General features: G+C 36.9%; 1 protein-coding gene across 1 annotated transcript in view; it reads left to right on the plus strand.

Annotated features, from left to right (window-relative positions):
- The first annotated feature begins 4,191 nt into the window (after positions 1-4,191).
- RBL2 (RB transcriptional corepressor like 2) overlaps positions 4,192-27,443 on the plus strand; it is a 41,583-nt gene continuing 18,331 nt past the window's right edge. The window contains exons 1-8 of the mRNA XM_036748371.1: positions 4,192-4,576; positions 7,553-7,683; positions 13,091-13,291; positions 17,162-17,226; positions 20,160-20,288; positions 21,659-21,819; positions 21,906-21,970; positions 23,722-23,908. Coding sequence (XP_036604266.1) covers positions 4,316-4,576; positions 7,553-7,683; positions 13,091-13,291; positions 17,162-17,226; positions 20,160-20,288; positions 21,659-21,819; positions 21,906-21,970; positions 23,722-23,908 — 1,200 coding nt within the window. The 5' untranslated portion in view covers positions 4,192-4,315. The remainder of the gene's footprint in view (positions 4,577-7,552; positions 7,684-13,090; positions 13,292-17,161; positions 17,227-20,159; positions 20,289-21,658; positions 21,820-21,905; positions 21,971-23,721; positions 23,909-27,443) is intronic.

The following is a 27,443-nucleotide window of genomic DNA, read 5'->3' on the forward strand; positions in this document are numbered from 1 at the left end:
AGTGAACTGGATTTAAGTGAGGCAGAGCTGTGCAGTCATCAGCCTCCAGGTCATCTGAGTCCAATGGCAAGACATAGGTCAGGACAACTGAACATGACCCCAGATGCAGTGGGAGACCTTGGCCTTTTTAAGCTAAGGCCTTTCCCAGCTCTCAGTTTGTCTGAGGCAATACCTGTTCTGTGATTCAAGGCTAGGTAAGAAATGATGCAAAAGATGGCTTAGTTTTCCTGCTCAAAAAAACAAACAAAAAAGCCAAATTTGAACAAAGGAAGGAGTCCTTCTGTCTCCAGGTCCAGTGCTCTATCCATTTTTATCATCTAGCTGCCCTATTAAGAGGCCTAACCACTATAATTAAGAGGTATTGGGTTAGGCTTCCTGTATGACATTAGACCTTGACAGCCCTTCATAATCTACTCCCTCACCCCCTATTCAGTCTTACGTCTTCTATCATCTCCACCTCCCTTAATACTCTTCAATCTGGTGACTCTGGCTTCCTTGTTATCCTGAACAAGATACTCCAGCTCTCAGCTCCAGAATTTTCTCTTGCTGTCCCCCATGCCTAGAATGCACTCCCTCATCTCCAGGCTTCTTTCAAGTCCCAGCTAAAATCACACCTTCTCCAGGAAGATTTTCCTCTGTATATAGCTTATGTTTATATGTACATTTGTTTGCTGTTTCCCCATTGGATCATGATATCCTTGAGGGCAAGAACTGTTTTTTGCCTTTTTGTATCTCTCCCCCCACCCCCATGCTTAGCACATTGCCTGGCATATAGTAGGTGCTTAATAAATGTTTATTGACTGACTCTGAATGTAAGTTCTTTGAGGGCAAGGACTCTCATTTTTGTCTTTGCATCCCCAGCACTTAATGTGGTACCTTGCACATAGTAGGAACTTAATGCCTGTTGATTTGTTGATCCCCATGAATCATGACCTTTTCTTGTGTTCCCAGTGGGAGGGTAGGGAGTGGAGAGGTAGGTGAGAAGGTAGTCTTGGCCAATTAAGTAAAAATATATCATTATCTGTCCATATCTATAAAACTTAGGAACTTTAATAAACACAGTGACTAACCAGAAATCCCAAAGGCTTATGATGAAACATGCTGCCCCATACCATATAGTAGGTACTTAGTAAATGCCTATTCTTTCCTAAATCATCAGTTGAGTCATTTTATTCCCTTGCTCAGTAAATTCCAGTGGCTCCCCATGATCAAATACAAACTCCACTGATATTTAAAACCCTTTATAACCAAATTCCAAGCTACCTTTCCAGACATTACTTTCGTATGTTCTATGGCCCAGCCAAACTGTCTTCCTTGTTATTTTTCACACTTTCCTTCATCTCTTAGCCTTTGCCCTGGCTGTCTTCCGTGCTTGGAATGCACTTCCTCCATACCTCCACCTCTAAGATGACCTATTTTCATTCAAAACTCAGCCCAAGTGAGATCTGCCAGAAGCTGCCCTACCCCAACCCCCCAAAAAGATTAACTTGTATTTATTTTGCATATACTTTCATATGTATACTTTGTCTCCCTCAGAAGAAAAACTTGAGGGCAGACTTTCATTTTTATTTTTGTCTCCCTAGTATAGTACCTGACACATAGTAGATGCTTAGTAAAATACACATAGCTTACCCAATGTGAGACAAAGTAAAGAAGGTGCTAGTATACATCCCTGCTACAACAGGAAATCAGAGAAAGGTGACAAACACATTGGGTGGTAACCCTGGAAGGATTCATGGGAACACATGGAAGAATCACACAGGAAAGACAGCCATGGATAAGTTGTAATCTATAACACTGGAAGGAGTACCCACATACATAGTTAAAATCACAATCACTCAAGAAGTATTGAGAAAAGGTCGTTTCTTATTTAGTACTGTAGTAATCAGTTTTTACAAATGATGCTTTACATGCTGACAGAGGTGTGACTCAAGGTGTAAAACAAAACATACACTTTTGAACATGCAAATGTGTGGATTTGGGTTTGCTTGACCATACTTATTAAAAGGATTATGTATTTCTTTATTCACTGGAGGTTAAAGGGAAGCTAGCAATAACAGTGGCAAAAAAAAAATCACTGAAGTGTTCATTTTAAATGCTAATTGAAAAATGAAATAAAATGTACAGAAAAGTAGTAACTATGGAAGGAAATACAAGCAGAACAGCTTTGAAACTAACATACAAATTTAGTATATACTTTTTAAAAAAGTATTAACAGATTCAAGGTTTCAGATACAATCCTCTTTTTCTGTCCTTTGTATAAAGATTTAAAAAATGATGTTTTTGAAATCCTTCTGGTCTCTTCCTGTCTGAGACAGATATTCTACCAGTTGGTTTCTGTTCCAGCTTAGGATTTAACAGGGTGTAATGATTCCTTTTGAAAACGAGCAACTTCGACACAGAAAGAGGAAGTAAATTGCCCAAAGTCAGAGTTATCTAGTGGCAGAAGAGGGACTAGAACCCAGGTCTCCCAACTCCTGGTCTGGTACTTGTCCACTTAGCTGGAAAAGGCTGTAGAGTGGCCCAAATGTAGGCTCCTTAGGAATTGGTTCACAGAATTTTAGATAGAAGAGACAGCACCGACCATTTAGACCAACCCCCAATTTCACAATATTGAAACCAGGGCACAATTTTCCTAAGGTCACACAGCTGTGATTAGCAGCTGAGACTCAAACTCATCACCTTTCTTCAAATCCAGTGTTCTCTCTACTCTACTCCAGTGCTCCAGTAAAATAACGTTTCAAGGGTGTTTTTAGAGGGGTAGCAGAATGACTGAGAACCAAGATTCAGTCAAAACCTCAACCCAGGCTCCAAGGCAGGAAAATTTATAACTGAATTAGTTTTAGGGGAGGGCATTTTGGCGTTTAGGATGTCTTAAGACTAAGCAGAAGGACTCAGATTTAAGTTGTTACTAATGTATCTTAAAGGATATAAAGTTACAGATTGTTAGTTGCAACTTTTTACTCCCCTGTGAGGATTGTTGTGGAGATTGAATGAGCCTCCCAGTATATAAAGTTGGGGGAAATAGAACTGCAGTAGGAATGAGGCCTGAGTTGCAGATCATATGCTCTGAAATCTCCTTATTTGACAAACGAGGAAACTAAGTCCCAAAACGCTAGAACTTGACCCAGGTAACCCATCAAGTTAATGGCAGAGTTAGGGACTACAATCTAGGTCTCCTAAATCCAAGCACAGCATGCTTTATGGAGCCCTTGTTTTTATTCGAACAATAACAATAAAATACTTAAATAAAATGAAAAAATTATCATACATAAAACTGCAAACTCCAAATTACTCGCAAATTTCTTAAATGTTATTATGAAGTTTAATAAAATGCCCCAGTTGCTTTTGTAACCCTTTCTGATCAATATATGTTTTTTAAATTTTACTGCCAGTTTTTTGCATAATGGTAGTTCTACATTTGTATCTTATTCAAATTCTCCTTTCTTTCAATCTCTCAGGCATTTCCAGATCATTCTTCATTTCTTATGGAACAATAATGTTCCATTACTTTCGATTTGTTCAGGCAATCCCCATACCTCAACTTATTTAACAGATGACCAAACTAAGGCCTACCTTGATGAGATTCACACAGCTAGAAAGTATATGGAGTGGAAACAAGGACCCGGGCCTCCAGATTTCCTGCCCTAACTTCCCACTCCTGTGATGAGACTTGTGGAGGCTGAGAGAATGACCTTGCCAGTGTAGACGTAGCATGGAAGGAAAAAGGACTGCAGTGGGAATGAGAAGGTCTGAGCTGAGGTTCCCAGCTGGGTGACCCTGGATAAGTCACTCTACCTGAACCTGTTTCCTTCACTCTTCTAACAAGGCCAAGGTGTGTCTTACAGTTCTAACAAGTTCTTGTTGCTTCGGTTTCTCCTTTTGTAAAAAGAGATCGTTCTACTGAGGGCCCTAAAAAGGAATAGGAAAAAGAAAAAAAAGCTCTATGCACCCCCATGCCCTGGTTCCTAGCTAAAAGCAGCCCCTGAGGTTCGCACGTTTGATCGCCTCCACTGTAAAATAAAGTGGGAGACTTAAAGGACTTGGAAGCCGCTCCCCACTCGAGAATTCCTATGAAATCAAGAAACTCTGCAGAAGACACCAGGTGGGGTTTTCTGTCCCTCGTGGGCACCCGACGTGGACTACAGCTTCCAGGAAGCCGCGTTCGAGATGACGGCCCCTGGAGCGGCCACGTAACCGTTGGCGGCGCAGGCGCGGTGCGGGCAGGCGGCCGGGCGGGCGCTTCGCGGTTTGAATGGCTCCGGGCCGGGGCCGCCCGCTCGCCTAAGAAGCGGCAGCCGCGGAGCTGAGCGCGATGCCGGCAGGGGCCGACCAGCCGCCTCCGCCGGCGGCGGCCTCCGAAGAGGAGGAAGAGGACGGCGCGGAAGAGGAAGCGCCGGCGGAGGACGGCGGGGAGGAGGCTGGGGGAGAGCGCGGCGGGCCTATCGGGCAGACGCTGGCGCCTCAGACGCGCCAGCGGTTTGACGAGCTCTGCGGCCGCCTCAACATGGACGAGGAGGCGCGGGCCGAGGCCTGGGAGAGCTACCGGAGCATGAGCCAGAGCTACACGCTGGAGGTGCGCTCGCATCGAGGGAGGGACGGGCGGGCCTGGGGCAGAGCCGCAGCCGGATTTTGGGCCCGGCCGCCGCCCCTCCGGGCGGAGCGCCCGCCCCCTGCGGACGTGTGCCCACCCACGCGCGCGCACGCTAGGCGACTTACGCCGTCGTTCCCCCCTGACCCCCCCCCCGCATCTCTAACCCCCTCTACGGGAGAGGCTGTTTGCGGTGGAGCGGGAAAGGCTCCTCTTTGGGGCGGGGGATTTAAAGGAAATCTTCGTTTGTCCCAAGGCTGGAACGCTGCGTGACCTTCCGCGGGTCACCTCCCCTCCCCGAACCTCTGTTGCTCACCTGTAAAGTGGGGTGTTGGATTAGATCATCTCTGAGGTCCCTTCACACCTTAAGGTCAAAAATCCATGCCAGGCCCTATGCTAAGCGCTGGGGAGACAAAGAAAGATGTAAGACAGGCCGTGAACTCCCAATCTACTGAGGGAGACAACACATATAAAAGTGAGAAAGGAGGGGGGCATGAGGAAGTCGTGCAGCTGGGCTGGGAAATGGTCCCAGGAGGTCTGAGTTTCAGAGTTCATTTCGTCCTGCAGAATGACGAGTTGCTGAGATCATGAAATCCAGAAGGTCATCTGGGTGGGAAATGAAGGGGATGAGCTATGAGAATGTGTGCCATTATTAATTATTTTTGTGGGGACCCATTCCTTGAATTTAGTTCTTTCTGACTTCAGGGATGACTAATGTTACTAAGCCCTGGTCCTGTATTAGTTTTATGGAAAGTTTTAGCCTCCTGACTTAAGTGGTGTTTTCTTATTCTTAAAAAGGTTTCATTCCCTGCTTCGCTAAGATAGGTGCAGGATGGTATAATTGAAAGATTGCTGAACTTGGAATTATAAGAGCTAAAATTTAGAACGGGAAGGGACTTTGGAAATTATTGAGAACAACCCCTATCTAAGATTCTTCTCACCTCAAAATCCTATTAGTCTAGTACCTGAGCAACACTGCATTCTTCAATATGCTAACAAGTGGTCATCCAATCACATATATTTTTTTTAAATTTCATCGTTATTTGTTAAAAAAAAAAAACACTGCCATGTTGTTTTAAGGTACCAGGCACTTCTCTGATGACTCAGTGAAATAGATAAAGTGTTATCTCTGTTCTCTAGATGAGGAAACACTTAATGAAACAAAGTAACTTGCCTGAATCACAATGCTAGAAAGTTTCAGAGCTGAGAATTGTACCTGTATCCCTCAGTAAACTGTATGTATGTATCCATGTATCCAGGAGGACTGGGACTGTCTGCACCAAACTTTGTATCTCCCCTCATACAATTTAAGAGCAGTGCTCTTAAATTGAAATACAGATAAATGCCTGTTGACCTATAAATTTAATGCATTGGCCTCTCAGAACTAATTCAAACCATGTGGAAAAGATGTCAGTCATGCTTTTGGATAAGAGTGAGCCTTTGAGGTACTCCAAAACTCAAAGGAACTGCACAACTCTTTTTATAGACCCTGTCACTTTGACACAATGTTTCTTCCCTTCCCCAAGTATTGACACAGCAACTATTTTGTGGTCATGTCTTCTTCACAGGCAAACTAGAGAATGTTTCCTTCTCTATCCAGTACTGGTAAATTCTGCTGGTACCCTTTCACAGAACAATGAAAAACATCCAGAAATCTTTATGCTTTATCAGATGTTTGGTTATTATATTCTAATACCCAATATTCAGGAAAACACCGAGTTCTGCTTACTGAGAATGTAGGCCTTTAATGGAATATTAATTTGAATCCTCATTTACTATACCTCTTACAGAAAAAAGAGTATTTTATTTTGGTGATGTATCTCAATATTCTCTTTACTGCTTTCTATATAATAACCACAGTTTCAGTTTGACAAACCACATTTGCCCAGTATTATGCAGGCAAATATGTTCTACCTGGAAACAAATGTGACATAGTAATTGCCACATAGCAGATTGGAAAATAAAGCTCAGCTTGTTTAGTACAAAATTTTACACTTTGGTCTGTCAATCTTCACAGATTATATGACTTAATAGTAATGAGGACAACAGCTATTTCTTGCTTGAATTGGGATGTATCCCATTTTCCTTAAACCAGGGGTTTTAAACTTGGAGTCCATGAACTTTTTAAAAAATATATTTTGATACTTTATTTCAATATAATTGATTTTGTTAGTAATTCTGCATATTTCATTTCATGCATTTCATGTCACTATATTTCAATTTGTGCAGGATCTATGTGGACTTCTGATTCTGAAGAGTCCGTAGACTTCACCAGACTGCCAAAGGGATCGATGACACTGTAAAAGGCTAGGAATCCCCACCCTAATCCATTAAGTTAGTGTTCGTTGTAAAGTGTGAAGGACAACTGTCTTTTTCCTTCCATTTTAATTAGAAAAAATACTAAATGCTATCAGAGCAATTTGCTTGAGCATTTTTTAGGCCTACCCTTATCAGGGAGAAAGACATTCTTATAGTTCTTGAAGATAACTGTACTCCTTGGGAAAGAGATTTCATTTGAATTCCAGCCATTTAGAATTTTCATCATAAGGAGAGTACAGGATATCTATATAAGGTACATGTGGCTTTGGAAATTAAGCATAGTTTTTCTTCCTTTAAACATGAATATCGAATGGAATGTCAGTGGAACCACCAGTGTCCTTGGGAAGCAGCATGGTACACCTGTACTGTATTTATACTTCGAGGACTTGGGTACAAATATTGATTCTGCCACCTGTGTGACCTTGTAAAGATCTCTGGTTCTCTCAGCATCAGTTTTCTCATCTGTAAAATTAGGAGATTGGAATAGGTATCTTTCTTAATTCAAGGATAATTTGACTTCATATGCATTGCCTAATTGTGAGCAAAATTCTTATATTTAAACAGGGATACAGTTTAAATTCCAATTTGATATATCTTATATCTGACTTGTTAGTAACAACTTAATTTTGTTTTATTTTACAGGGAAATGATCTACATTGGTTAGCATGTGCCTTATATGTGGCTTGCAGAAAATCTGTTCCCACTGTAAGCAAAGGAACAGTAGAAGGGAACTATGTCTCCTTAACCAGAATCCTGCGATGTTCAGAGCAGAGGTAATCTATATATTAAATATATTAAGTATAAGAAATAGACTATGATTTATGTAAAAGCCCATTAATCAAAATAATGATAGACCAGGGTTTCTTAATCCAGGATCCATAGATAGATTTCATGGAGTCCATGAATTTAGATTAGAAAAAAAAATTTATGTCTTTGTTTTCACTAACTTTGAAATTCGAAATTGAAATTTATCAAAATTAGTATTTTTTCCCAATTACATGTCAAGATAATTTTTACCATTTGTTTTTACAAGATTTTGACTTCCAAATTTTTCTCCCTACATCCCTTATTCCTTCCCCTCTTCTGAAAATGATAGGCAGTTTGATATAGGTGATATATGTGCTATCATGTAAAACATTTCCATATTAGTCACAGTTGTGCAAGAAGAAACAGATCAAAAGGAAAAAAGAATACACAAATACACTAAAAAGAATAAAGTATGCGCAAAAAATATGCTTCAATCCACATTCAGAGACTATTAGTTCTTTATCTGGATGTGTGGATAACATTTTCCTTTGTGAGTCCTTTGTTCTTGTCTTGGATCATTGTGTTGCTGAGAACAGCTGAGTCATTCATAGTTGACAAGCACACAGTATTGCTGATACTGTGTACAGTGTTTTTCTGGTTCTATTCATTTCACTTTGCATCAGTTCATGTAAACCTTTCCAAGTTTTCCTGAAATCTGCCTGCTCCTCATTTCTTATAGGACAATAGAATATTCCATTACATTCATACATTATATTCACCTTGTTCAGCCATTCCCCAATTGATGGGTAGCCCCTCAATTTCCAATTCTTTGCCACCACAAAAAGAGCTGCTATAAATATTTTTGCTCATATAGGTCTTTTTCCTTTTTTATAATTTCTTTAGGATACAGCTCTAATAGTGATATTGCTGGGTCAAAGGGTATGCACAGTTTGGTTGCCCTTTGGGCATAGTTCTAAATTGCTCTCCAGAATAGTTAGATCAGTTCACAGCTCCACCAGCAGTGCATTAGTGTCCCAATTATCCCACATCCTCTCTAACATTTACCATTTTCCTTTTTTGTCATATTAGCCAATCTGATAGGTGTGAGGTGGTACTTCAGAGTTGTTTTTATTTGCATTTCTCTAATCAAAAGTGATTTAGAGCACTTCTTCATGTACCTATAGATAGCTTTAGTTTCTTCTTCTGAAAACTGCCTGTTCATATCCTTTGACCACTTATTGATTGGGGAATGGCTTGTATTCTTATAAATTTGGCTCAATTCTCTATATGTCTGAAAAATGAAGCCTTTATCAGAGACACTTACTGTAAAGATTGTTTCCCAGCTTTTTGCTTTTCTTCTAATCTTGGTTGCATTGGTTTTGTTTGTGCAAAACCTTTTTAATTTAATATAATCAAAATTCTCCATAGATCTGACAGGTATACTATTCCTTGTTCTCCTAATTTGCTTATGGCATAAGATGTTGGCCTATATCTAGTTTTTGCCATATTGTTTTCCAGTTTTCCCAGCAGTTTTTGTGAAATAATGCATTCTTATCCCAGAAACTGGAGTCTTTGGGTTTATCAAATACTAGGTTACTATGATCATTGACTACTGTGTCTTGTGTACCTAATCTATTCCACTGATCCACCACTCTATTTCTTAGCTAGTACTGGATAGTTTTGATGATTACTGGTTTATAATATAGTTTGAGATCTGGTATTGCTAGGCTACCTTCCTTTGCATTTTTTTTCATTAATTTCTTGGATATTCTTGATCTTTCTGTTCTTCCAGGTTATTTTTTTTATTATTTTTTCTAGCTCTATAAAATAAGTCTTTGGTAGTTTGATTGGTATGGCACTGAATAACTAAATTAATTTAGGCAGAATTGTCATTTTTATTATATTGGCTATGCCTGCCCATAAGCAATTGATATCTTTCCAGTTGTTTAGATCTGACTTTATTTGTGTGAAAAGTCTTTTGTAATTGTGTTCATGTAGGTCTTGGGTTTGTTTCAGCAGGTAGACTCCTAAGTATTTTATATTCTTTATAGTTATTTCAAATAGAACTTCTTTTTCTGTCTCTTGTTGCTGGGTTTTGTTGGCCATATAAAGAAATGCTGATGATCTATGTGGGTTTATCTTATAGCTTACAACTTTGCTAAAGACGTTAATTATTTCAAGTAATTTTTTAGTTGATTCTCCAGGGTTCTCTAAGTATACCATCATATCAGCAAAGAGTGGTAGTTTTGTTTCCTCATTGCCTATTGTAATTTCTTCAATCTCTTTTTCTTCTCTTATTGCTATAGCTAGCATTTCTAGTACTGTATTGAATAATAGAGGTGATAATGGGCATCCTTGCTTTACCCTTGACTTTATTGGGAAGGCTTCTAGCTTTTCCCTTTTACAGATAATGCTTGCTGATAGTTTTAGATACATACTGCTTATCATTTTAAGGAACACTCCCTTTATTCCTATACTCTCTAGTACTTTTAATAAGAATAGGTGCCCTATTTTGTCAAAACTTTTTCAGCATCAGTTGAGATAATCATTTGATTTCTGTTGGTTTTGTTATTGATATGGTCAATTATATTGATAGTTTTCCTAATATTAAACCAAGCTTTCCTTCCTGATTAAATCCCAGCTGGTCATAATGTATAATCCTTGTGTTATGTTGCTGTAATTGCCTTGCTAGTATTTTGTTCAAAATTTTTGCATCAATATTTATTAGGGAAATTTATCTATACTTTTCTTTCTCTGTTTTACTTTTTTTTGGTTTATGTATCAGCACCATATTTGTGTCATAAAAAGAGTTTGGTAGGATTCCTTCTTTGCCTATTTTTCCAAATTGTTTAAATAGTATTAGAATTAATTGTTCTTTAAATGTTTGGTAGAATTCACTCATGAACCTATCTGGCCCTGGCAATTTTTTCCTAGGGAGTTTGTTAATGGATTGTTCAATTTCTTTTTCTAAGATGGGGTTATTTAGGCATTCTGTTTCCTGATATTTTCTTAAATATTAATCGATTTCACTCAGATTGTTAGATTTATTGGCATATAATTCGGCAAAATATTTCCTTAAAATTGCTTTGATTTCTTCCTTTTGGTGATGATTTCAACCTTTTCATTTTTGATACTGGATATTTAGTTTTCTTTTTTTTAATTAAATTAACCAATTGCTTGTCTATCTTATTGGGCTTTTTTAATATATAAAACCATCTCCTAGATTTATTTATTAGCTCAATAGTTTTTTTTTTTAACTTTCAGTCTTATTAATCTCACCTTTGATTTTCAGGATTTCCAATTTGGAATTCCAATTGGGGATTTTAAATTTGTTCTTTTTCTAGTTTTTTTAGTTGCATGTTCAGTTCATTGATCTGTTCTTTTTCCCTTTTGTTGATATAAGAATTTAAAGAGATAAAATTTCCCCTAAGTACTGCTTTGGCTACATTCCATAAATTTTGGTATGTTTTCTTATTGTTGTCATTCTCTTTAATGAGATTAGTTTTGATTGTTTCTGTGATTTGTTCTTTGACCCACTTATTCTTTGGGATTATTTAGTTTCCAATTAATTTTTAGTCTATTTTTCCACTACCCTTTGTTGAATGCAATTTTATTGCCTTATGATCCCAAAAGAATACATTTAATATTTCTGTTTTTCTACATTTGATTTTGAGGTTTTTATACCCTGTCACCCGGCCAGTTTTTGTGTAGGTACCATGTCCTGCTGAGAAAAATGTGTATTCCTTTCTGTTTCCATTCTGTTTTCTCAAAGGTCTGTCATATCCAACTTTTATTCTGTTTCCCTCCTTAGTTTCTTTCTTGTTTATTCTTTGGTTGGATTCATTGAGTTCTGAGAAGGGACAGTTGAGGTCCCTCACTAATGTAATTTTGATGTTTATTTCTTCCTGTAATGCACTTAATTTCTCCTTTAAGAATTTGGATACTATACCACTTGGCACCTGTAGGTTTAAAATTGATATTGCTTCATTGTCTATAGTACCTTTTAGCACGATGTAGTTTCCTTCTTTATCTCTTTTAATTAGGTCTATTTTTGCTTTTACTTTGTCTAAGATCAGGATTGCTATCCCTGCTTTTTTTATTTCAGCTGAAGCATAATAGATTCTCCTCCAGCCCCTTACCTTTATTCTCCATGTTTCTGTTTCAAGTGTGTTTCTTGTAAGCAACATATTGTAAGATTCCGGTTTTTGATCCACTCCACTATGTGTCCTTCAATTACTTTAGAAACATTTTTCTGAAAAGGACCATAGGCTCTACTGGACTTTCAAAAAGGCCCATGACGCACACAAAATTAAGAATCTCTGTTCTAGACTGACATTTCTTTGCCTAGAGTACAGAATATTAGAGAGAGAGGTAATAATTTAGTCTTTGCCTCACACCATAATTTATCAGTTTTATATTTTGGGAAGGAGCATATATAAATTATTTGAATATATAATAACTGAGAGAGATATACTGCTGCCAATTATTGTCAAATTTTTTTCAAATTCTGTTAATCATGATCATATTGAAAGATATATTGTTGTTCTTCATAGCAGTTTGAGAAATTGTAAGAGAAAACCCTAGCTTAGAAATTAAATGTATTTGGTAGTAATCATATAACTCTATGTGTAATGTTTATGGGTGTGTGTGTGTGTGTGTGTGCTTATATAACTGTGAATGTGTATATAAATATCTATATGAACATGTGTGCATATATATTATACATATATATGAATGAATATTAATTGCTGTTTTTATTTGGGTATCATAAGTATGGACCAGTGATTTCATTAGTATAGTGAGCTGATATCATAGAACATTCCTCTACCAATGCAGTTCAGTAACTCTTCTGTAACTTATAGTCTTAAAGAGTTGTCTCATATGATAAGTGACTTGCCTCTGGTCACATAGCTAGTATAGGCAAGACTTGAACCCACAGGTCTCCTTGAGTCCAAGGCAAGTCCTTTATCCAGTATGCCATACTGTCTCTTTATACCTAGTACATGTATTAGTTAGAAACATCTAAAATCTACCCTACAGCATTCTTTTTGTTAAATTTGAGGGGTTTTGGTTTCTCTCTTTTTAAAACCAGTAAGCCAAAGCTGTTTTTTTTGTTGTTTCTTACTGTTGTTTTTCCCCAAGATTTATTGAAGAAGTGTTACAAATAGTTAAATTAGAGATAAACCTAACCAATGTATGTCTATAGCATGGGTAAAGATTTTACAATTCTGAAGACAATGGTTAGCACTGTCAGAATTCTGTATCAACAAATACAAAATATAATTGCCTGTTTAGAATTAATTCATGGCTATTGTTAAGTGCGTTTTGAATTGTGGTCCATATCAATGTTCAAATATAATAAGTAATATCATTTTTTAAAAGTTACACTAGTTAATTTATGAATGTCTTAATTTTTTATCTTTTAAAAACCAGTTTAATTGAATTTTTTAACAAGATGAAGAAGTGGGAAGATATGGCAAATCTACCCTCACGTTTCAGAGAACGTACTGAAAGACTAGAGAGAAATTTCACAGTGTCTGCTGTGATTTTTAAGAAGTATGAACCCATCTTTCAGGACATTTTTCGATACTCCCAAGAGGAGCCACCTTGTCAACAGAGAGGACGAAAATACCGGTAGGATTTTCTGTTTGTTAACCAAAAATAAGTTTTCTATCTGGAGGAGGCATGGAGTTCTATTTCATTCTCTGTCTTTAAAAGTTTAAATTGCTTTTTCCCCCTAAATTGGACAAATTAAGCTCATCCGTTTTTTCATAATCATTCTTTATGTTTGTATATACTTCCACAGTTTTTTATAGAGTACTTTCATGTATTTTCTCATTTGTGTTTCATAACTATTCTGTGAGATAAGTAATATAAATACAATTAACTCTTTTTTACAGATGAAAAGAGTTAGACTCAGAGAGGAAAAGTTATTTATCCGTGATCACACAACTAGTATTTAGGAAGTCTTTTTATGCAGAAAAGAAAATTAATTCTACTATTACTGCCCAACCATTAACAGGATCTTATTTATTTATCTCTAAAGCAAAAGGCTGCATCTTTGAACATATGGGCAAGAATAAGACAAAGCATTTGAATATACATTTAAAAGTCACTTGCTATGGCAGTATAATAAACATGGCAATGCTAAGTTGAGTCAAACAAAATAAACAGTGATTTTTTTTTTTTGTTTTCGAGGCATTCCAGTTACTGTCAACACAATATCCGTATACCCTTAGTTTGTGCCTCTCTGCTGTGGCTGATAAAATTGGGAATATTTGCATTTCCTACTTCCATTTGAAGCCGCATAGATTTCCGTCTGCATGGAAGTTTGATAGCTCTGCAGCTGCTTCCCTCCAGTACCCCCACAAGTCCCCATCATAGCTCTCTCTTAGGACAGTGGATCTAAAACTCGCTTGGCCACAGGTCTCCTCTTTATCCAATGATCTGTAGCTCTATGAGTAACCAACAAAGCAGTTTCCAGTCCCAACTTCCTTGGTTGACTAAAGATAGACGCTCAAAGTAGCTTCCAAAGAGAAGGCTCTCCAGCTGTCTTTCAGTCACCACTTCTGCTGGCCCTCAGAACATTAAACAAGTAGCTCAGTTCACTTTAACAAACATTTATGAATTGCCTGTTTTTTGTAGGGCACGATGCTAGGCATTGGGGATACAAATATGAAAACAAAATTCTCTGTGAGCCCTCAGAGTGTTTATGGTCTGGGGACAGGAGGAGGGGCAGCAAGTATACAGGTCAAAACTGAGGAAGGAGATAGCACTAACAACAGAGAAGCAGGAAAGGCTTCATTGAAGGGGTGGCAATCTAGCTGAACACTGAAGGAAAACAAGACTCTGAGAGGTAGAGGTAAAGAAGCTTCCCTTTCCAGCTGGGGGGGATGGGTTGTGTGGAAGCCTCAACAGGAAATTTAGGGTCAAGTTCAGGGAACACAAAGTGAGCCAATTTGATGGAATGTAGAATTTGTGAAAGGGAGTAATGTGAAGTAAGCCTGGGAAAATGAGAGCCATATTGTGGAGATCTTTAAATGTTTGGCTCAGAAATTTGCGTTTTACCATGTAGATCATGGGGACCCCCGAAAGTTTTTGAGCAGAGAGTAACATGGTCAGGCCTGTGCCTTGGGAAGATTATCTTGGTAGCTATGTGCAGTTTAAGTTGGAGAGGGAATATGAGAGACTAATTAGGAAGCATTTATAGTAAAAACAGGTGCCAGGTGATGAGTACCTGTATTTGGGTGGTAGCTGTGTGAGTGAAAAGAAGGGAACAAATTAAAGATGGTGTGGAAATAGAATTGACAAGACTTGACAACTGATTGAACATGGGAGGGCTAAGGAAAGAGAAAAGTCAGGGATTCCTCTGATGTTGCAAACCTGGGTGACTGGGAGAATGGCATGCCTTTAATAGAAATAGGGAAGTTTGGAGACGGACAGTTTTAATAGGAAAAATGAGGTATTTTATGCATATTGAATTTGAGAAGCCAATGGGAAATTCAGGATGAGATGTCCAGTGGGCAGCTGATGACAAGGTGCTGGAATTCCAGAAGAGGAATTAGGGCAGGATATATGGATTTGAGAGTTATTTATGTATAGTTGATACTTGAACCCGTGGGAACAGACAGGGTCACCAAGCTTATATGAGGAGAAGAAAGGGCCCACAACATACTTCAGGGCAGGAGATGGAAGATGATCCAGCAAAGGGGTCTAAGAGAGAATCTGGGGAGAATAGTGTCATGAAAGCCAAAAAGGTAGAAATGATAGGTCACAGAATCTCAGATGCTATAGAGAGGTCAGGAAGAAGAGGACTAGGAAAAAATCATCATAGGAGCTAACAGGTTGTTGCTAACCTTACAGAAGAGTTTCAGTCCAGTCATCTGGCTTCAAGATGTCAGATTTCAAGAAAGAGGAGTAAGTGATGAGGGAGCGGAGAAAGTGAGTATTAAACTTCTTTCTAGGAGTTTGGCTCCTTCTCTAAAGGCTGCACTCCTAGGCCCTGGCCCTTTTTACTCTCTCAAATGTACCTATTCCCAGCCAGTATCCTTTTAGTAGATAGCACATAGAGTTAGCTGATATAAAGTGCCCAAGGCTGCTTTATAACATTCAACAAGGAGATCTCTGGGTACAAGCTACATAAGGGCACATTCTCTCAGAGTATTTTGTTTGGCATGTTTTGAAATCATTAATCACTTCTTGGCCCCCCCCATTTTCTTCTTGTTCCCATTGTCAATCTTCTTTTGCTCTAGCTCTGACCTTTGGGATTATTATACTAGTTCATTATGTCTCTGCCATACAGGAGTCATTCTCTACCTCTCTCCTTCTCTGTCTCCACCTATCTTCCTCCCTCTTCTTGTCTGTCTCAGCTTCCTAGTGCCCTTGAGAAAGGTCCTGTTCTGTTTGCCCTTCACATTTACTCCCTTGGCACCTAAAGGAAAATGCTCTAGACTTAGTCATCTGAACCTCACTTTTGTTAATATCCCTCAGACTTTACCCACAGAAGTTTTCTAACTAGTATCTTTTCTGAGAATTTCACTCCCCTGATCTTAGACTGCATCTCCTAGGTTCTCCTTCCTTTAATGTTTTCCCAGCAGAGTGTAGGAGTTGGGGTTAGGGAACAGAGCAGGTCACAGGAAATAAGATAAGGAGATGATGAATTAGGTTTAGGCCAGATTGTGTAGGGTCTTAAATAGCAAATTAATAATTTTAGAGTTAACTGAATAGGTAATCAAATAAATGAAATTTGTAGGTTTACCAGGTATAATTTTAAAGCAAAAAGTGTTATGCCATTTGCTCCTCACAGTATTCCTGTGGATTAAGTGGGGTAGGTTTATTGGACACAGTAGTTATTGATAGAGCTGAGGCTAAAACTCAAGTCTGCTAATGATTAAAACAGTGTTCTTCCTTTCACAGGGCTAGGTTAAGCCATTGAGATCCCACTGACTGGCCTAAGTGTTGACAGATACCTGATCAGGAAGCCATGAATTAAAAAGAGGCCTAAAACTCCTCTTCTGAGTGCCCTTTCTCAGTTGGCATACCAGAGCACATTGAATATGCATTAAAAGATGGGAAATAGAGTTTAGAGACATGGGGAACTCATAAAGAGACAGCATAGATGACCCTTATTTGGAATGGGTTTTGGGGGAAAAAATAGTTCTAGGAGTAGGGTATATAGGGCAGGTTTAAGCTGGGCCTTCACACATAGCATTTCCTGTATAGTCTGATTGATATCATTTTTAAAAACACCTGCTCAGTCATATTTTCCCTGCCCTCTAAACAGTTACATTTCAGCATTTCTCCCTGAAGTATATTTCCCTAGCTATTGCATCTCCCTGTCAATATCCGGGCAGAATAGGATTTCCTATCAGAAAGATAAGGTCCCTGCTAGCTTTCCATATAAAATAGAATCCAAGACAGTTGGACTCAATTATGAGTTTTTTATTCTTAATTTGTGTCACTCTGAGAGGTCATTTCTAATTCTCGTGGCTTTCCCCTCCCAAGGCGGCAACCGTGTACGGTCTCAGAAGTTTTCCAGTTTTGTTGGGTACTCTTTGTGTATGCAAAAGGTAAGAAAACCAGTAGAATTTGATGTTATGAATTTACTTAATACTTCAGATTTCAGTCAGCACACTCATGGACCATCAGAATGTTTTAGGTACTAACTTTGTAGACCTGAAATACCCATGTATCAGAATTAACTTTGAAGTGATTCTGAAGGAGTCTAACTTAAAATTTCTTTTCATTCTTATCCATAAACATTCCCATGGTTTGCATGAATTTCCTGTGTCCAGATTTCTTTTCATTAAATATCCTTAACTGAATCGGTCCTTTTAATAGTTGGAGTATATCGAGTATCTTTTTCTGTATGAGCTATTTTTCAAGGCCAAGCTATTGAGTTCTTCCCTGGAAATGTACTTTATTCATTATATGCTTATATTACATGCTTACACACTCAATTGTGTGGTTTTTTTTTTCTTCTTTGGGGGTGAGGGAAACTCCATGAGGATGGGGCCTATGGCTTCTAGTTACAACTTGTTCAGGAAGGTATGTCATTTAAACTTTAGACAGTTGGTTTTCTCCCCTATCTCACTTACCCACCTGTCATAAGTCTGCTTTTTGTAAAGTTTATCTCCAGAAAATTTTCAGGCTCTTTATAGTTTTGGAAAGAAATAATTGTTGTCAGAAGCCCTCTCCTTTAGAAAGGAAAGTATACTGAGCTACTAGCTCATTTGTTACAACTTGAACCTCCTTTGCCACTGAGATGCCTTCATACAGTTACAACTTAAAAATAATAAAGTCCAAAGAGACTTTATATTGAAATATAACTTAGTGTTATTTGATATCTATTCGATAACTCCTCTCATGTTAAGGACGAAAAAAAACTGAGGCTTAGCATAGTTATATGTTTATAGGTGTTTATATAGCTAGTTAGTTAACAGCAGAGCTTGGACTTTGGACTTGAACCTAGGGGTCCTTACTCCCAGTCCAGTCTCTTTCTACCAGAGCTCACTTCTATGGCCACAATAAAGGTGACTGTTTGCATTGGTCAGGGACTTTAAGGAAGACTAGTGTCAGGTATAAGCTTCTAAACCACTTTTAGAGCTCATTTTTCAGCTTCTCTATGTGACTGCTGTGTTCTAGTAAAGCACTGCTCTGCAGTTTGAAATGCACCTTTGCTTCCAAGCACACACATTCTGTTTGGTATAGAGCTATATGGATTTATCTGACTTGGGATGTGGAAGAGCTCTTCTGATATTTACCAAATTTTCATTTACCTGTTGCCATTGTATGGATACTTTTTTATACGGTCTCCCAGGTCAGGTTTATTTGTAATGTCACAATTTAGAGGCAAGCGAGAAAGCATTTCAAAGTTGGGCAGCCCAGGAGTTTAAATTAGATTTTGACTTTTAGAAGCATTGAAGCTCTTTATGTTGCAAACTTGTTTCCTTTGAGTGGTGACAGTCTCTGCTTCCTTATCATGGCAACCATGCCCCCAGTGACAAGTTTGGGCTTGTTTTGTATCAGGCTTTGTAGTTTGAAGACCAATGAGTACAACTTCCTGTTTTACATTCAATGAGCTGAGCAGATTTTCATTTTTAACCTCTTTTCAGGGGTGTAGGGTGGCTTAGGTTTGCTTACGTGATTAAATCTTAGCTAATAGTGCTGCAAATCTTAGGCAATAACAGTGATTCGCATTTCTGACAAAAAGAAGAGGAATGTTATTTCCTTTAATTCATCTACATTAATTTGTTCAGTATTTCATTTAAAGTGAATCTAAGAATTGATTATCCAAAAATACCAAGGTAAATGATTGTCTTTTTTTGTGGGGGGGAGGGGCAGGACATGAGATAAGTAGACAAATAAGGAATAAGAAACCCAAGGCACAGAAGCTCAGAGTTTTAACCCCCTTTTTAAGAACTAGGTATGTGAAATTCTCGAGGAATCATCTTGACCATTTTAGAAACAATTTGTAAGATGTTTTTAAGTTTCCTATAAGTTAGCTATTTTAAAATTAGTCCATGAGGCATATTAATAAAATAAAACAGAGAATGTGGAAGATTAGAAGGCTTATATGAATATAATATTTAGCCTAAAAGCATATTATCAATATTCTTAGTCATGAAAAGTTTTAAAATTTTACCTATTTTAAGCATAAGAGATACTCAGACTCCAAATAAAAGTTAGTTTTAATGTTTTTAAACGTTAATAGTCTTCCATCATTACATATTTCTGTTAAGTTTTTGTTTTTTTGTGTTTTTATTATAAAACAACTGAATAATTATTTTTGGCATATATTTTTTACTCCCTAATCATTTTAAGTAGCCATGTTTTTTATTTTCTTCCTAGATATAGTTACCATTAGTATGCTGCAATTTGAATAGGTTTAGAATTGTTAGTTCTAGAGCTTAAAAATCTTCAAGTTGTGCCTCCATTAATGTGTCGCATTAATTTGCAGGGGTTTGTAGTAATTTATAATAACTTGCAATTACGAATTAACTAAGATATAAAGTCATTTATACCTCTAGGGTGAAATAGTGCCCAAATTGTGATGGTTTGCAGTATGCCTGTGTAATTTATGACAGAAAGGGGGTACCATTTTTTTTTTCTTAGTCATTTACTGCTAAGCAGCTTGTACTGTTGTGGATTTGTATAATTTTCATTATAGAAGTGTACTTTGTCATGGAAATAATGTTCCTAAAATTTGAGATTTCTCTTAAAGATAAGTTTTTAATATGTAAAGCTTACAGAATAAAATTTAATGATAAAGCCCCAGGTAATCAATAGGTTATTAATAAATCCTTGACTGAATATTGAATGACTAAAAGAATATTTATTAGAGTTTTTTAAGAAATCAATTTACAACTGTAAAATATTATTTAATCTATAACATATCTAAACTACATAGCACAATAGTGCATGCTTTATATAATAAGGTATATAATGGGAAGAGTATCTCAAGATTTATTTAAATTTGACTCTGAATATTATAATTCTGTAGGTAATTTCCCCATGATCAGTGATGACTTGGTCAATTCTTATCACCTTTTGCTGTGTGCTTTGGATCTAGTATATGGAAATGCTCTTCAGTGCTCTAATCGTAAAGAACTTCTAAATCCTAATTTTAAAGGTAGGTGTATTAATGGGAGATTAGCTTGCAGCACAACCTTGTAAGTTGTGTTTGTGGAGAACAGTTTTCCTTTGATTAGTGTACATAAGTCTCAAAAAATCCTATTCCATAGTTATTAAAATGTTTTAATTATTTAATAATTGGGAATCAGGTTTGTGGAGAAATTCTCTATATTACATTGACTAATAAATGTGAGATTTAGGGTCTGTGATGATGAGCTCCAGAGCAGAAGGCTTTTAGAAAAGGTGAGAAGCAGAGTTGATTTATGCACACCAGTGCTCTCTCTTCTGCTAGCCACCCTGATCCTAGAGATTTAAGATCTATGACTCAAAGAAGGATTATAATTTAATGCAGTAAGATAATCTTTTTTGTGATTAAACTAATAAAATACTGAATTAACACTTTTATTTGTGTGCTTGACAGACTTCAAGCATATGATTTCTATAAAATTAAAGACAACAAAGTTCTTTAATGATACACTGAGACAAACTGATATTATAGTGTACAAAGCAAACAGATAGGGCAGCCCTGGAGCTGGTATTTAATGTTTCTGTTGCCTTGAATGACAATGTGTTGAATTATGGTGGATTTGTAAATTTCTAGAATGTTTCAGACAAGTTTTCGGCTTCCATGGTTAATGGCTTTATCGATCTCAAAACTGAAAGTTAGAGTTGGCTACAAGAGTTGCTTCTTGTCTAAGCTGACCAAACTTCATATTCACTCTTATATTTTCTTTCTTTCTCCTCTGGGCCCTTTTTCTCCTATTTATTCCTCTCTATTTTTTCTGTCTTCTCTCCCTGTCTTCTTTTCTCTTTTCTCTTTCCTTTCCTTCCACACCCCCTTCTTCTTCCTTGGTGCCTGATTAACTTTGTTTCTTCTTGCTCCCCTTCACTCCTTTTCCTTCCTCTCATATTTTTCTGTCGCTGAGCTAAGACAAAAAGAAGTTGTAAGTTGTTGAGATAGATGTTAACAAATAATTAAGTGAATGTTGAGAAGTTTCCATTGAGTGAACATCATAATTATCTTTCAGAGTATTAATTTTGCTTTGTAATGCTATAGATTTCTTCTGTCTAATATAGCTCAGTAGTTAGGATATGGAAACCAGGAGATAAATTAACGCTTTGATAGTTTAGCCCTTTTTAAGCTTCATTGTACATATGGCAGTAATTATAATGTTTTCTTGCTATTCCAAATGTATAACAGAGTTTCTCAAAATTGAAGGCCACTTGAGTATTCTTGATAGAAAATTAAACTGAAAATATAGATGATACCTGTACTATCATTATGTACTTTCTTTCTGTTTCTGTTTTTTTAGTACATTGCTTTTAATATTAACTGAGAGCCACATTTATCTTGTGACTATTTTGTAGGCCTACCTGAAGATTTCCACAGTAAGGACTCTAAGCCTTCCTCCGACCCGCCGTGTGTCATTGAGCCACTTTGTGCCCTGCACGATGGCCTAGTTTTAGAGGCAAAGGGAATAAAAGAACATTTCTGGAAACCTTATATTAGAAAGCTTTTTGAAAAAAAGGTTTGTAGGAAAGAGAAAAGACATTCTGCCAAATAGCTAAATTTTATGTGATGAACTGAGCAACCTTTTTTTTTGTTTCTTCATAGCTTCTGAAAGGAAGAGAAGAAAACCTTACTGGATTTCTGGATCCAGGGAACTTTGGAGATAGTATGTGAGTGTTTTTGCTATATAATAACCAGATACTTAAAGATTATATTTTTAAAACTGCAAAATAGAGGTAATTGTTTATGGACAAAAAACCCCTTATTTATCTTGTTTTGTCTAGTTTCAAATTTGATTTAGGAAAGAATGTAGAAATTTTACCTGTTACTCCCCAAATATCAAGATGCTTTTTTAATGTTTGTTAGAAAGTTTGAGGAGTCAGCATAGGATGGTGAAAAGAACATTTGACTCAGGAGTCAGAGGATTCGGGTTCTTCATATATCCTTGCTCATGCTTCAGTTTCCTCATCTGTACAATGAGTGGGGTAGATTAGGTGGCATCTGAGGTCCCTTCTAGCTAAAAATCTGTCATCTTGTTTTGGGAAAAAGAATACCACAAAACTGTGTTGATCTTATGGATTATTGTTAGGAAAAATCTACTCTTGGAAAAATAATTATAGGAACTTGATGAGGTCATTAGAGGTCCTCTCATAGGAAGCTAATTATAAATACAAGGCTGTATAGTAACATATACTATCACATGCAATGAAGGAACTTAAACATAATTAGCATTGATTTTTCACTCTGATGTTTAGATTAAGAAATGGACATGATCATACTAAAATCAAACATTAACTTAAAAAAGAATTTGCACTTCTCTTACTAGTTAAAAAATGGAATGATTAGGCAGCCTGAAAGCTTTAATTGAAATAGCAATTCTCTGAAATTGTACCCTTTCCCTTCTTAAAAATTATTGACATTTTTTTATACTACTGTCATTTCCTAATCTATATCCTTCTCCTCCATTGAACCCTCTCTTGTAACTAAAAAAAACCAGTAAGGCAAAACCAACCAACAAAGTGAATGCATCTTGTAGCATTATACAACATTTCATACTGATAGAATCTCACTTCTCTACTGAAAGGAGGCAAGTATGTAATCCAGTCATTCTGGAGAACATTTTGGAACTATTCCCAAAGGGCTCTAAAACTGCATACCCTTTGATCCAGCAATATCACTACCTGGTCTGTATCCCAAAAAGATCATAAAAAAGGAGAAAGGACCAGCATGTACAAAAATATTTATAGCAGCTCTTTTTGTGGTGGCAAAGAATTGGAAATTGAAGGGATGCCCATCAATTAGGGAATGGCTGAACAAGTTGTGGTATATGAATGTAATAGAATGCTATTGTTCTATAAGAAAGGACAAGTAGGATACTCTCAGAAAAGCCTGGAAAGACTTGCATGAACTGATGCTGAGTAAATTGAGCAGAACCAGGAGAACATTGTACACAGTAACAGCAACACTGTGTGATGATCAACTGTGAGAAACTTAGCTCTTCTCAGTAATTCAGTGATCTAAGACAATTCCAAAAGATGGAAAATTCCATCCACATCCAGAGAAAGAACTATGGAATCTGAATGCAGATCAGAGATTACTATTTTCTCTTTTGTTTTTCTCTTTTGTTCTGATTCCTCTTTCACAACATGACTAATATGAAAATATGCCTAATAGGATTGTATAAATAGAGCCTGTATCTGATTGCATGCTATCTTAGGGAGGGAGCGAGAAAAAAATTTGGAATTCAAAATCTTATAAAAGTGAAATGTTGAAAACTATCTTTACATGTAATTGGAAAAAATAAAATACTATTAATTGGGGAAAGAAAGGAGGCAAGTACGTTTCCTCTTCTGTTCTCCAGGACTAGGAGGTCTTGGTCATTGCTAACTGTTTGCTCGTTTTCTTTCTTTTTCTTCAATAGCAAAGCCATCAACAAGGCCTACGAGGAATATGTTTTATCTGTAGGAAATTTAGATGAACGAATTTTTCTTGGGGAGGATGCAGAGGAGGAAATTGGGACGCTCACAAGGTGTCTGAACACTGGCTCTGGCCTAGAGACAGCCGAAAGGGTGCACGTGAAGTACAGCTTGCAGCAGCACTTTGACAAGGTAAAGCAGCCCTAGTCCCAGTGTACTTCTAGAGGAGGTCTGCATCAAAAAGAAGACAGGACATAGCAGTTGCTTTATTCTGCACTTAGCCTACGGTGTCTTGGCTGCTTGAGTCTTAGTGATGACAGACTATTTTGGGGTTTTTTTTCCTCATGTCATTTGTGTATAGCCTTAGGAGAAAAAAATGCTTCTTAGTTGTCTTCACTAAAACATTGGTTTTATTTACTGACTTTGAACAAGTCAGTGAACAAGATTACATTTTGGCTTCATTTTACACTTAACTTCAACTGAATGTGCTGATAGTAATTAACCTCTTTAAGAAAGGTCAACTTCTGCATTGATTTGGGAGGCTGAGCCATAGAGAGGCTTGAGAGCCTGTGCAGTTTTCCTAGCCTCTTGCTATACATTGCAGTTTTCAATTGCATTTCAACTGATAAAATCGTGGTTGGATGTTTTTTGAAAACTAATCATGTGGTATTAATTGAAGCAGATACTCTGGATATTGGAAGTAAAATGAGAGATTTTCAACTTCCTTCATGGTGCTTTATGCACAAAAGAGAATATGAGACTTCCAAGGAGAGTGCAGCCAAAGGCAGCATGGGTAATTTCATGGGTGAATGACTGTGAATGAGCAGGCTCAAGCTGTTAAAAATAACAGAGAAGAGAAAAACAAACTGCAGTTTTAAAAATTTGAACATGCCTTTTATTTTTATATCTGGGCTGTCTGAAGTCTGAAGATGTTGGTGTATGGAAGAAACTTAAACTGTATGACCAGCAAGCCCTGGGTTGCCTCTGAGAAACATCAGCAGGAAGCACTACAAGTTATTACAGTTGGAGTTCTTTCCTGAACCATTGTTAACCTATGGGATCATTTGGCCACATCTCTTTGGTGGTCTGCCACTCTAGTGTGAAATGAATAGCTACATTCTCAACATAACACCCGTATATGTCAAAGTCAAAAGTCACATCTAACTTTGACACTGTGGGATGAAATTCTTAGCCAGATTAATTTTGAAGCAGCCTTTTGAATCTGTTCTCCCCAAATGGTCTGATTGGTTTTCCCATAGATTTATGATATAAATTTATTTGGAACAAAATAGCCATTGGCTTTGCTTATTGTTCATGTCTTTATCATTTCTACTAAATTCACAGACACACATAGTTTTATTTCTTCTCAATGCCATTATTATCTTTTTGGTGAATATTATGAAACTTGAGCAATTTACCCTGTGAATATGTGATCAGGTATTTTTAAAAGCTGTTTCTAGAATCATCAAGTACATTTGATACATAGGAAAATACATTGTAATGCTTTGGGGGCTCCATGATATGGATACCACCTTTCATCAATGTAAATCATAGCTCATCTGTGCCTTCTTGTGTTGTGATCCTTATCCATGTCTTTCCATAGGCCCTTCATAGAGAAGGTACACATTGTACTAAAGACTTTCTCCTACGTCTTCCTAAGTGCAAGACTTGTATTACAATATAGCACTTGGGTTGTACATCTATTATCCCTTGCTCTTTTTTTTTTCTTTCATTTTTTCAGTCATACATTTCCTCAGTTAATGCCTTTTATGCTCCTTCTTGTTTGTCAGTGATACAAAGGAAAATAATGCTGCATTTAGAATCAAAAAACCTAGACTCAATTCCCAGCTTAGCTGGTTGTACAACTTTGGGCTTAAAATTAGAGGGTTGGACTAGATGACCTCTGAGGTCTCTTCCAGGTCTTCAAGCCTATTATTTCACATATAGCAGCATATTTAGACCTGCTGCCATATTTCTGATGCCTTAGACATATCAACAGCTTTAACTATTTTATTTGGAAATTAAAGAGCATTCTCTGCTTTACAATTATAGAATATTAGTGTTAAAAAGATGAGTTTTTATATCAAGGGTCATTGAAAGTATAGAGCAAGTTTCTAGATGAAGCCCAGCTTTTGTGGGCCCAGCCTGTTTTGCCCTTTCATGCCATCTGGTCTGAACAATGGTCATTGGTCATTTTTTTTTTCTGAAAGGATTGTTAGGCCAACATTTTTTGAGTGGTCATAGAACCCATTGAGGAGGTTCTGCAAAAATCCTAGATTTTAATGTAGTCAGTAAAAAGTCTCATCTTCAAACATGAACATCTGGAGGACATCTTCCACAGGAGAATATATCTTTCTGTTTTATGTAAGTCTCACTTGATAGTAATAATCAGGAAAACATGACAATACAAAATTAAAGGAAAGTATTCTTTTAAGGGCATCACACGACTTACATTTGTACCTTTGATTTCTGAAGTATTAGAAAGTGTATTTCTATTAAAAATTGATTTTATGCTTATATCCTTTGATACTAATTCAACTCTTTTTCAGAAGTGTTCCATTTATACCATGAAATATTGAGGTTACCCTTTATTTCAATGAAGTGTTGTCCACTTTTATTTCTTTGAAGTTTAAAAGAATTAACTTCATTGAAAAACTGAGTTGAAGTAGGATTGTTTAACTACAGTAAATAAACAACAGATTACATAGGGAAAGAAGAGACTTCTGGAAAAGGAGTAGAGTCCATTGAGTTACCTTTCTTTAGCAAACAGTCATTCAGTGTTTTAGTGTTTTTTCCCCTTCTCTTTAAAGTAGATTTTATAGATCAGATGAGATTTTGCTGAGTCACTGATTTTGTTTGGGTATCAGATTCTGGCAAACCATTTGCAGCCTCTGAGGCATTTTTTTAAAAATATTTCTTCCAATTACATATAAAAATAATTTTTAAAATTCTTTTTTATTTTTTTTAAATTTTGAGTTCCAGATTCTCCCCCGACTTCCTTCCCCTCCTGCTTCCATGATATGGTAAACAATTTGATATAAATTGTACATGTTCAATCATGTAGAACATATATCCATATTAGTTATTTTGTGGAAGAAAACTCAGGGAAGTAAGAGAAAAATTGTGTGCTTAAGTCTGTATACAGACTCCATCAGTTCTTTCTTTGGAAGCAGATAGCATTTTTCATCATGAGTCCTTTGGAATTGTCTTGGGTCATTGTATTGCGGAGAATAGCTAAGTCATTCATCGTTGTTCATCATACAGCATTGCTGTTACTGTGTATAATGTTCTCCTGGTTCTGCTCACTTCACATTTCATCAGTTCATGTAAGTCTTCCCAGGTTTTTCTGAAATTATGCTGTTCATCATTTCTTATAACACAGTAATGTTCTGTTAACAATCATATACCACAACTTGTTCATCCATTCTCCAGCTGCTAGATATTTCCAATTCTTAGCCACCACAAAAAGAGCTGCTATAAATGCCTTTGTATGAATAGGTCCTTTTCCTTTTTTTTTTTTTAAATCTTTGAGGCATTCTTAAAATAGGTAGAATAAGTCTTAAAATTTTGGTTTTCGGAAGCGAGGACAGTGTTTGCAAGATTGTTGGTAATGTCATTAATGATAACTCATTTTTGCCTTTTGGACTTAGTTTTGAGGAGAGGATTGATCAGGAGACAGTCTCATTTAGGTGAGACCAAAGCAGACTAAAGTCGCGTTTATATAGAC

Source organism: Trichosurus vulpecula, chromosome 3 (assembly GCF_011100635.1).
Source record: "Trichosurus vulpecula isolate mTriVul1 chromosome 3, mTriVul1.pri, whole genome shotgun sequence".
NCBI lineage: Eukaryota > Metazoa > Chordata > Mammalia > Diprotodontia > Phalangeridae > Trichosurus > Trichosurus vulpecula.